Below are 12,394 nucleotides of genomic sequence, written 5' to 3' on the forward strand. Positions count from 1 at the left end.
CACTTAAATTTAAATCTGGAACAAGAACAGAATTTCTAGCCCAAATAGCTATTCTATATCAAATCAAGTACAACTTAGCTATCATTGGACCAATATTAACTCAACATATTCACTGCAGGTCCTTTATAGACCTTAATTCCAATGATACCATATAAGATTTTCTAGCTGTCTACTTATTTGGCAGTAAAGAAGACAAAATGCATTTTAACATTTCTAACTCCTTGGAAAACAGAAGCAACAAATTGCTATAAAAATATAAATTGGTAAATAGTACAATTCAAAATTTAGAAAAATTATATCTTTTTTCTAATGTATAGATACATTAAAAATATCCATATATTTCTAGCTTTATATATATTAGAAATTAAAAGTCTAATATATATCCATATATGTATTAGAAATTGAAATTGAACATTACAATATCTCTTTCCTTTTGGAAACCTCCAGGATGTCTGGCAAATACATGTCTAATTGTAACACTTTAACATTATCTCTTCGTGCACGTCTCTGCTAATGTAGTAAATTTGGCTCCCAAATTATTTAAAAAGTCAAGGCCATCTTCTTCCTGTTTTTCACTGCAGCAACCTACAGAACCAGCTGGAGATCCTCTTCCTTCGTAGTTGTATGTAAGGACATAATCTTGAGATGGCACGTGATCTTCATTCTGGTTACACAGATGCAATTTCTGTAAAATTAAAAAAAAAGGATTCTATTATTGTTTTAAACACTCTTTAACATACAAACATAAAATTTATTTTTTATTTACCTTTTAGGTTTAATTTTTAACCAGTGTGTCCTCTAATGGAGTCCTACATACAAAAAATGCACATGATTGGTCGATAGCATAACCGTACCACAAAGTCAGTATATCTTACATTTCTAGTAATCATACAAAATAAAAAATTATATATATACCAATGTCATATTTAAGCACATTTAAATTATCATTAAATGCTTAACCCTAAAGTTTATATCTAGAGATCAGTCTAGTCCCCAAAATGGTGACAGTATGTATACAGGTTAAGAATTTGATACTGGATATTCAAATAGTCCTGATTTTGACTCAAAGCTCTGGCTTTACCAACTATATCTACGACTTTGGGCAGGTTACTAAGCATCTTCAAGTCTCACTTCTAACTCTCCTTATGTCCAAAATGGGAATATACACAGTGACTGTCTCACGATAATGACGAAAAAATAATACACCAAAAATTCTCTTATTTTGCCCAGCACGTAGTAAATATCCAATAAACATGAACTAAAACCACTATGATATACAGTTATAAAGTAAGCAAGAATCACCACGTTGGCTTCAGAATCAAGTTTCCAAGAGAGCCAAAATGTGACAAAATAGAGAGATGCACCAAGCATTTTAGCGAAATTAAAAATAATCAACATCACCCACATTGCAGAAACCGGGCTTTTGGAATGGAGCGCCCGAGCATTCAGCCACATCTGAGCATCCAGCCTCACCGTCTGTTACTGGCCTGGCTGCCAGCTTGTCGGAACTCCTGTGCCTCCCCCCTCCTCCCCTGGGGTCCCATTCCCTCTCCGACCCATGGCGTCCATCTTTGACTTATGTTACCAAGTGTCTTTCTTCCGGACCATTTCAGCCTCAGACTCCATCACCCGAGGCACACATTAGTGAAACCCCTAAGAACGCCTCTTAAGGTCCACTCCTTCCCAACCTGATCTTACATGCATGCTGACTGTCTAGAAACAGAACAAAGATGAATACTTTTATTTGATGTGGAAACAAAATACGCTATGGAGATGTGATCGGCTGCAGCCGTGTCACAGACCGGTGTCTATCTGCAGTCCCATTAAAATATTAGGGCTTCTGGTCCACTGTGGGGGTTACAATAGTACCCGTACACTCTGAAACACAGACAACTTAGTCCCAGACAGAATACTGAATCCAGTGTTTCTCTACCCAGGTGGCACATGTGAATCACCTGAGGGGATTTAAAAGTAATAATAAGAATAATAAGCCAAACCAGTTATATCCAAATCCTTCCAGGTAGAGCACAGGCATTAGCATCATTTCAAAGCTCCCCAGGGGATTCTGATATGCTGCCCGGACTGAAAATCCACGATTTAATCCCTCTTTTCTTTGATTATCCTTGCTTTGCCCTGAATAAAAACACTTTATATTTGAACGGTACTTCTTACATGAAACAGAGTTCCTGTAGCTCATATTACGGAATGTTCACTCTAGAATTGTGTACAGATGTTTTGTTTTCAGAGAGACATGCGGATGGGATTGGGGAGTTTTGTGACTGTAGGGAATGAGATGTTTTTTCACATTCTTCTACATTAAATTAGTTGATGAGGCAAACGATATCTAAAAATGGTATGTAACTTTAATAGGATTATGTTTTTAAAAACTTCCAGTTCTCACAAGATTTTAGAAACTAAAAGAAATAGGACAGATGGAATAAAATCTCTTCTATGTTAAATAATGTAACAAAATCAAAGGGCATGGGGTGGGGGTTGGGGGGAGTGCCGGGAATGACCAGAGAATGAAAAAGAAAGGATACATTGAAAAATATGGAAAAGCAGCTTCTGAAAGTCTATGTTAACTGCAATTTCCTATTGTTCTACACTTGGGCATGTAAATGCAGAGGCAAAACACTCAGGGAAACTCACTTCACCGAGACGGGGCTGAGTGTAACTGTGCCACTCGGAGTAGGTATATCGGCAGTTTTCCACCTCCACGGGTCCTCCCCGGCAGGAATCCAGGGTGTGATGGTGCCCGGTCCCCCGGCACGAATCCAGGGTCTGGTGTCCGCCTTTCACCATTTCAATGGTCTCCTGCCCTCCATTTTTCACTCCTGATCCCATGGTACCACAAAAGCCTTGGCCAGAGCTGTTGACTGTCTGGGTCATAAACCCATTGCCAGAACACTGAAATAAAATTTTAAAAAGATCATTTGTATTGAGAGGAAACAGATTCGAAGTAAAGTCATAAGAAGACAACGGAGAGAGAACGTTTATTTAACCTTTCATTGATTCATCCATTCATTCATTCATTCACGGACATTTATATTTTCAAATTCTCTGCCCAGAATGCAAAGAGGACATGATCGCTCAGTGGCTCCAAGAAGCTCTTATTCCAATGAGGCAGAAAAATAGATAATTATTTAAGAATGTATACATAGGTGAATATAGATGCTATAGGAAAAAGCATTAAAATCCAAGCACAGACTTGGATTACCACAGAGTAAGTGGAACAGACTAGAAAACACGGTACTGAGGGACTCCTACTTGAAAGATGTGAAGAAGAAAGCACTATCTGCAGGAAGGTTTACACACAAAAAGGGAACGGGGTCCTTTGGGGGTCCTCAACTTTCACCCTGCTAAGAATGGCTACCACTTAGAATTCAAAGTGAGAGAGGAAGTGGGGGGGTTACAAAAGGCCAGAGAACATGAAGATCCATACACCATGCTAAAAAATTTAGACAATCAAGAAGGTGATGGGGACTCCAAGAAGGGTTTTAATAACAGGAAAGAGATGTATTTTTTTAAAACCATTCTAGGCAATAATGTAAAAGACAAATGAGAAGACAAGTTGAGTGTCATGGATATTGGAGAAGTCACTTTGATGATTCAAAGTGGTTGGACTCCATACAAAGTTTACTGATGGTCAGATGGATGAAACAGCAAAGGGAAGAGTCAGGAATTATTCCTACATGCTCTGCTTGTGCAAGTAGATAAATGGTATAATTCACTTAAGCAGGGATGAAGGACACACTCGTGGGTGAGGGGAGGGTGAACAGTTTCATTTTGGACATGGTAAGTTTGAGAAATCTATGGATGCCCAAAATGAGTATATGAATATGGGGGCTAGAGTTCAGGTGTGGGAGCTGAGCTGGAGCCATAATTTCAGACGTCACCACCACACAGGAGATAGTTGAAACCACGGGAATCAACTCTAACACGTTTTACGGGGTGGTTAAGGGAATCAGAGGACAGAACTGATATGAAACAGCTTTTGGAGAATAGAGGAATCCAAGAGGCACAACTCTGAAGCCAGGCATGAAAGGATTATGGGAAGGAGAAAATATCAAAGTGATTTAAGAACCGGTTCGAATAAAATAATTCACCTATGAGATTCACGCCAAAAAAGTGGCCATTGGTGATCTTTGTCAAAAGAATTTCCAAGAAGTGCTGAATAAACAGAAAGTAGTATCATAGAGAAATTGAGTATAAACCTCTCAAGCTCAGTTTCAAAGAAAAAGAGATAAGCAGGGAACTAGAGGAGGACAGAGTCGAGGGAGTGTTTGAAGATAAAAAAAAAACACTTGACTAAGCATCGTCTTAATGCGGGAACCTCATATGGAACTCTGGGCTGCCAGTGAGACTTTAAGTTAGAGCAGTAAACTCAAGCTTGTCAGTTCTAATTATGAACTGCGACTGTCAGGCAAGACCTCCATTAGAATCAGGCTCCATTGTGCCATCTTGTTACCAACTTGTTTTTCTTCTATTTAATATGCAGAGCCTCTAACTAAACCGGAAGATTTTCAAGTTCAGATGATTTGGAGTTTTGGATATTTCAGAATCTGAAATGTATCTATAAATGTCATATATGGTATCTCACTGCCTGGGAAAATTATACCAGAAAAGAGAACTGAGAAGCAGCCATTTGGTGGCACTGCTACCCTGTATTTTGTGCTTAGCTCGCTGCTACAGTGAAATTTCATTAAAAAACAAAACAAAAAACTCTCACTATCAAATATCCTTGATGGTATAATTTTTGCAATTATAAACATGTTTTCAGAGGTCATGCAAGCTAATACCAAGAGAACTGAAGCTTAACCAAAACCAAGACTGAGCCCACAGGGCCGTTTCACATTCTTCTATTCTCTGTTCCTTCCTGACCATCTCCACGTGCGTTGCCCAAAGCTTATTCTCACAAGGTATCGACGACTCCTTTTCCGTGTCAATGATTTGCAGATTTAATATCTCTGGTCCTGACTTTTCAACCAGCTCCTAACCCCACCTGAATGCCTCTGACTTAAACTTAGCTCCAGAATCAGAGTCATCATCACCGGTATTCATTGCACTAAAATGAGCTTACACACCCACTAAGAAATTTTGTTACATTTTGTAAAAATATACCTAAAATTAAACTGATAATTCTGAGTCCATTTGAGAAGTGTTCCTAACAGAGAACAGATAACAATACAGGTGAGTACAATACAAGTGAGTACATTACGGTGGAGGGGCCCATTGATGCTACCAGCTCTGGCACCAAATAGCCAAGAACAAATATTACGAACATCTCAATCATTCCCTTCTCAGATATAAAATAAGAACTTACTATGAGTCTAGGACTGTTAAGTGACTAAATGTATTTTCTGAATGGAGAAGTAATTACAGGGTTCCATATGTAGGCCTGTGACACAGAGGTGGGCAATTATTTTCCATGATGGCAGGAAGTGGTTAAAGAGAGAAAGTCACTAAGAAAGATGCCTTCGATCACCAAACTGTGGAAAGAACCAAGATGCTCTTCAACGGACGAATGGATAAAGAAGATACGGTCCATATATACAATGGAGTATTATGCCTCCAACAAAAAGGATGAATACCCAACTTTTGTATCAACATGGATGGGACTGGAGGAGATTATGCTGAGTGAAATAAGTCAAGCAGAGAAAGTCAATTATCATACGGTCTCATTTACTTATGGAGCTTAAGGAATAACATGGAGGACATTAGGAGAAGGAAAGGAAAAGTGAATTGGGCTAAATCAGAGAGGGAAAAGAACCAAGAGACTGTGGACTCTGAGAAACAAACTGAAGGTTTTGGAGGGGCGGAGGGTGGGGGGTTGGGTGAGCCTGGTGGTGGGTATTAAGGAGGGCAGGTATTGCATGTAGCACTGGGTGTGGTGCATAAGCAATGAATCTTGGAACACTGAAAAAATTAAATTAAATTAAATTTAAAAAAATTCTTCCTAGATGCCTTCACACTGAGATACAGAAAAGGCTTGATATAGTCATTGTCCTTGGTTATGGCCTCTGTCCCTTTGACTTCATTTTTATTTTGTTACTCAAAGGCTAACAATTATATCATTTATGCATTTGAAATATTTATTATCCCAATTTCCAATGACTATTATCAGAGTTACCCACTGCTACAACTACTGAAAGATTCTAATCCTTTATCTTCCCTGTCCCTTACATCTTCCTCTTCTCATAGTTCACCCTACTCACTCAGCATCACGCTGCTCCCTTTATGCCCTTCTGTGCAGAAAAGCCTTCATTGGCTCTTCCGGACCAAGAGACTAAATCCCAAATCCTTAATATGGCATACGACAGTCTCATGTCCTACTCCTCTCTTACACCCTCTCCCCCCAAAAGCCTAACTTAATGTCAAGCTTCTATTGTGAAACATCATTTCTTCCATTTCAAATCAATTTCTTTACTATTTGTTGAATAATCTCCAAACTTTGCCATCTCCTTTTTTGTCCTTAAGGCTGTTTTCCACCTCATTAGCTATTCCCACCATCTCTCCACTTTCTCACCCTTCTTATTCTTTAAGTTCTCGAGGAATATGTACCTCTTTCACTAAGCCTTTCCGGTTCATCTAGACATCAGGAACGCACTTACATACCACAACTATCTCTGAACAACAGTGACTATCACATTGGTGCTGATGGTATACTGGCATGTTCCTAATTATTTTTCCCATAAAAGTAGATTCAAGTTCTCATAAATACTTTGAAATCTTTTTGAGGGAAGAACATACCTTGTAAGAACTTTTTAAATACACATTCCCCAAAACAAGAAGCCCAGTACTAAGCACCTCAGCCGTCTCAAGAAATACATAAGGAAAGAGAGTGGCAATACTCTTCTGACTAATCTTTCCTCCCCCACACTTTCTAAAAATATATGTATCTCTTTGATATTTTCTTAGTTTATCTTGAAAACTTTTAATAAGGTTTTTTTTTCCTATGATAAGTGGTCAAAGAGTCAGATAAACAAGTAATATCTGGAAATGTACACTGAAGAGAGCAGCTAAAACACTGTTATTATAATAATTTCACAACATCAAAGAGCAAGTTTCATATCATAACACTAGAGAGTGGAAGAATGATAATTAAAACAACACATCTGATTTAAGAAGTTCAATAAATGCCACCTATATAAATATTTGAATATTGACAGATAAAATTCTTCTGCCTACAAAAGCTGACCAAACTAAAAATACAAATATTAACTCCTAAATTACAAAATGACTTCATGAGAATCAGTAAAAGAAATTATGGGAGACACTCAGAGATAAATAGTCATTTTAAAAAATTACTTACCACCTTATCATCTCCAGGTGCTTCTGTGTTTGATATGATCAAGTTTTGTTGTGCTAAATCTTCAGGAAAACCTCTTTTTTTTTTGGCACCAACAACTCCACATACCAAAGTTAGCAATACAGCTGCATTAAAAAAGAAAAAAAAAAAAGTTTAACCTACATAGAATAAAATACTCATCCTTTGTTTTTTATTACCTCAGGTACACGGGAGGAAAACAAGATCACTAAGCATGGTTCCTTGACTTACCTTGGCTTTCCTAAATTAATAGGCCATGATTTAGCTTAGACTTTAAAATCAGAATTAATTATATGTATATTTTGATTACAGCTCCTTTTAAGAGTTTGAATTGTTTCTATGATGTTAAAGTATATACAGTTGTGAGTTAAGTAATAAATTTTCAAAAAATTCAATGATGTTTATTTAAGATGGAGACTTTAAGGAGATTTACTGATTCCCAAAAGAATGGTTTGCCTATATGAAAACATGATAGACTTTTCTCAACAGAACAGATTTATCTCCAAGTACCTTAAATAAAACTATTCTGTATTTTGTCTGTTCAGAATTTTCATTCTACATCATACCTGCAGGAGGTTGAAATATGTGATAATAAAATTAGCTGTAATAATGACAATTCTTACTATGTTCTACAAGACCCTCTAATCAAGGGTGACCAAACTGCAGCCCCAAATCCAGTCCACTGGATTTGTTTTTGTATGGCCCATGAGCTATGGTTTCTAAATCATTTTTAAAAATTAAAAGAAGTTTATTGCATGTGAAAATTATATGAAATTCAAATGTTAGCGTCCATAAATAAAGTTCTATCGGAACCCAGTCATGCTCATCACTGAAAAATGTTCTATGGTGGCTTTCCTACTAGGAGGGTAGATTTCATTGGTTCTAAGTGAAACCACATGGCCTGCAAAATGTAAAATATATAGTATCTAGTCCTTTATAGAAAAAAGGTGCCAACACCCACCCACTCTATGTGGCCCCTTATTATCTTTCTGCTTCCATGTCCAATCCCGCTCTCCCAATGCACTCCACTCCAGCCACACGAGTGTCCCTGCCATGTCTTGACTTCTCCAGGCACCCTCTTACCTAAGGGCCTTTAAGCTGACTTTCCCCTCGACTGAAAACTTTTCCCCCAGGTACTATACTTGGCTGACTCTCACCTTTCCCAAAAATCACCAAAGATAACCTTGTATGTTGGCTAACTGAGCATAATAAAAAATAAATAAACAAATAAAATTTTTTAAAACTAGAAAAAGGACATTTTCAGACCATAAAAAAAAAGGGGGGGTCTGGGTGGTGGCTCAGTGGGTTACGCCTCTGCCTTCAGCTCAGGTCATGATCTCAGGGCCCTGGGATCGAGCCCCACATCAGGCTCTCTGCTCAGTGGGGAACCTGCTTCCTCCTCTCTCTCTCTCTCTCTCTCTGCCTGCCTCTCTGCCTACTGTGATCTCTGTCTGTCAAATAAATAAATATATAAATAAAATCTTTTTAAAAATATTTTAAAAAAAAGAAAAAAAGAAGAAGAAAAGATAACCTTGTCAGCCTCAACCAAACCACCCATCAAAAGCTGCAGTCACTTGCTGTTATCACCCACATACACTCCACGGGACAACAGTTCCTAAATATTTTGCTCAATTTTTCCTCGACAGCATTTCATTTCTTTATTAGCTATAGCTAATAATAGCACAGTGTTTGTGTTTGGTTTTGTCTGCTTTGTTCACTGATGACCCCCAAGCACCTAGACAGTTTCTACCATATTGTAGGTCTTCAGTAGATATTTATTTTGTGGAGCTGCTGAAAATACTGAACACTGTACTATTCTAAGCTCTTCACAAACATTAACTCAATTACTGCTCAGTGCTGCCCCATAAAGCAGGCGATTCCAATTATCCCCCTTTTGCAGATGAGGAAACTGAAGCACAGTAAATAACTCGCCCCAGGTCACATGGCTTGCAAATGATACAGCTGGGTTACAGACCCAGATAGTTTGGTTCCAGAGTCTTGCTCTTAACTGCTAGTCCTATCACAGAACAAAGGAACAACCGCTAATCCAGGCTGGAGGAGTAGGTGGGAAAAAGGAGGGAAAAATATGATGCCATTGGGAACGAAACAACCAGCAAGGAGGAGGTTAAAAAAAAAATCAAAACTAGCAAGATACACCCCCAAAAAGAGATACTGCCATGATCCAAGTCATTCCCATAAGGCCATGGCTAAAGGATGAGAAGAGATCACAGTGGCTTGTCATGGACTTTTATATGGCAGAAGTTTTAGATTGTTTTATTTAGCCCTAAAAGGGGTAGTCCCGGGACCAAAAATGAAAACTATGTGTTGACAGATTTGGTACAGTCTCAGGAATTTTAAACAGCTCTGTGCAAGAATGAAATCGTATCTCAAAAAGGATCTTGCTCCCTCTCCCTGGAAATATTCCATCAGAACTCAGATAATAACACAAAAGCAATTCGTAAATTGCCCACCCCTGATGGATAGTTGGACAAGATTACTTTTTAGAGGCCTTTTCTTGCACTCAGGTATTTATGACACATTTTAACTTTAAGTCAGTAAAAGGACTTACAGAATAATAATGCTATACCCAGCAGGATCGCCAGGATCGCCCATTTTCCGAGTATGACTTCTGCACTCCTTCGAGCTGCCAGGCATTGACTTGGATGAGTACAATCACATAGATTAACTCTCACAGTTTTTGTTGTAGATTGACCTTCTCTGTCTTTTACAGTAATAGGAACACTATATTCCTGAAATTCAGCATTTTTCTGATACGAAAGACGGGCAGCTGTATCTGAAAGAAAATGAAAGAATTAGTTCTTTAATGGGCATTTATTTCTCCCTTAGCATTTGTTTTGCCGCACTTGTTTCTACACCTATTATTCCTAAGGGACCACCTGCCACATGAAAATGAACTAAAATGGAGAACTACCTTCAACCTTTCTCAGCACTAGTATTACCATGTATGCCCCCTGTAACTTCTTACAAGAGAGACTGAGAGATATAATTTGACCTTGGATTGATCCAGTAGCATTTCAGCAATATTTAATATTCCCTTGTCTTTCTCTTATTTACAAACCAGTGATGGTAGATGGGCCCCTGACAGACACCTCAATCATTTTTCTATGGTACCAGTTTATGGTACTCATAAAGAATTAACAGCAATGGTTATGCACAAAGTATGTCTTAAGTTGACATTCTCTTGTTCATTTTTCTGGTAACTGTCCATTATCTTTACACATAAGGTAACTTTTCAAAATACAATAAACACTGTTAAAATGCCTTCACTCCAGGGGTGGCTCAGTGGGTTATGCCTCTGTCTTCAGCTCAGATCATGATCTCAGGGTCCTGGGATCAAGCCCTGCATCAGGTTCTTTGCTCAGCAGGGAACCTGCTTCCCCTGCCTCTCTGCCTGCCTCTCTGCCTACTTGTGATCTCTTTCTGTGTCAAATAAATAAACAAACTCTTTAAAAAAAAAAAAATGCCTTCCCTCTAGAAGTGGTCTCAATACCAGAAAGCTAATTAATGTCACCCAGGCCAGAAATAAACTCTGCATAAAAACTGATGGATCTGTATCATAACAATACATTTTTATCAACTATGCTACTTCCCCAATAGCCTTAATAGCTATTTTAAGGACTTCATTATCAACTGACCAAAAGCTCTACACACTTTCAACTGCCAATTACAACCTTTTGCAGGTTTTTCAGTAAGTGAAATGACACAGGTGCACAACGCCCATTCCGGAAGCCATCTGTAACTTCTAAGCCTTTCTTAAATGCACTGTTACAGCTGATAAGAACTGCAAAAACTTCTGGCTGCGACTTAAATGTAAAGCTCCCCAGAGGAATGTGAATTACTACCAAGGTTTGGGTAGAACCCTCCCAGATCATGGTGTGGCTAAAATAAAATCCTTCAAATTCCCCTCCTCCCTCAAGACTGCAAGCTCAGCTGTAGTCACATCTCGTTTATTCATACAGTGCAGCAGCCTGTGACGTCCTTGCCACTCCACTCTGTCCTCTTCATACCGTCCTGCCACCAATGCCAACTTGTTAAGACATAAATCTGGGCACAGCATCCCTTCCTGGCAAACATCCCAGTGCACACCCGCTGTCACCGACTGTACAAAAGTCAGGCCCCCCACGACCAGATTCGGTCATCCTCCCACCCAGTCTCTTGGCATTCTTGCTAAAACCTAAAGACTAACAACACTGGTTTTCTTATTCCCCCAGGATTTTCCTTCTTTGTGCATATGTATTAACCTGTTATCAATTAGACAAACACTCCTTAAGCTGTTGGTATCTACTAAGCACTGGGTTACGTGCTGGAAATACACAGATGAATCCTAAACATCCCGAGAGACTCCTGTGTTGGAGTAGAAAGGTAAACAGATGATAATACAACACAAAAGGTGCTACCATAAAGGTAGAAAAGGTCATGATGCTACTTCTGCTTCAAGAAAGACTTCATAGCTCTGAGCATCTGAGCCGGAGTCATGTCTGTCTTGTAAATCTCTGCACATATTGCAGGGTCGGAACAGTGCATGGTGGATGGGAGGTGCTCCCCAGGTGTCATGAGTTACTACTGAACTATGACATGGGAAGGGGTAGTCTAGGCAGAAGGGACAGCATACACCAAAAGTCCACCTGCATGAAAGAGCATGACACAGTAACAAAACAGCAGTGAAGGGTGGCTGAAATATAGAATACTACCCCCCCCCCCCAGAAACCACCATCATGGGAGGCTGTTCTGAGGGCTCCAACGTCATGCCTCTGTCCATATCCTACCATGTTTCCTTCCAGAATACTATAGAGTGCTTGCCTCCTACACCCAGTATCCTCATTTTTAGAGTTCACTTACACTAAAATTTATTTTTTTAAAGGTTTTATTTATTTATTTATTTGACAGACAGAGATCACAAGTAGGCAGAGAGGCAGGCAGAGAGAGAGAGGAGGAAGCAGGCTCCTCGCTGAGCAGAGAGCCCAATGTGGGGCTCGATCCCAGGACTCTGAGATCATGACCTGAGCCGAAGGCAGAAGCTTTAACCCACTGAGCCACCCAGGTGCC

At 39.1% G+C, this 12,394-nt stretch overlaps 1 protein-coding gene across 1 annotated transcript in view; it reads right to left on the reverse strand.

Moving 5' to 3' along the window:
- Positions 1 to 487: 487 nt before the first annotated feature.
- Positions 488 to 12,394, reverse strand: part of DSC3 (desmocollin 3) — a 43,612-nt gene continuing 31,705 nt past the window's right edge. Inside the window, exons 13-16 of the mRNA XM_046025311.1 lie at positions 9,897 to 10,121; positions 7,313 to 7,434; positions 2,650 to 2,907; positions 488 to 685 (exon numbers count right to left, since the gene is read on the reverse strand). Of these exons, the coding sequence (XP_045881267.1) occupies positions 488 to 685; positions 2,650 to 2,907; positions 7,313 to 7,434; positions 9,897 to 10,121 (803 nt within the window). The remainder of the gene's footprint in view (positions 686 to 2,649; positions 2,908 to 7,312; positions 7,435 to 9,896; positions 10,122 to 12,394) is intronic.

This window comes from Meles meles, chromosome 12, assembly GCF_922984935.1.
Source record: "Meles meles chromosome 12, mMelMel3.1 paternal haplotype, whole genome shotgun sequence".
NCBI classification, from domain to species: Eukaryota; Metazoa; Chordata; class Mammalia; order Carnivora; family Mustelidae; genus Meles; species Meles meles.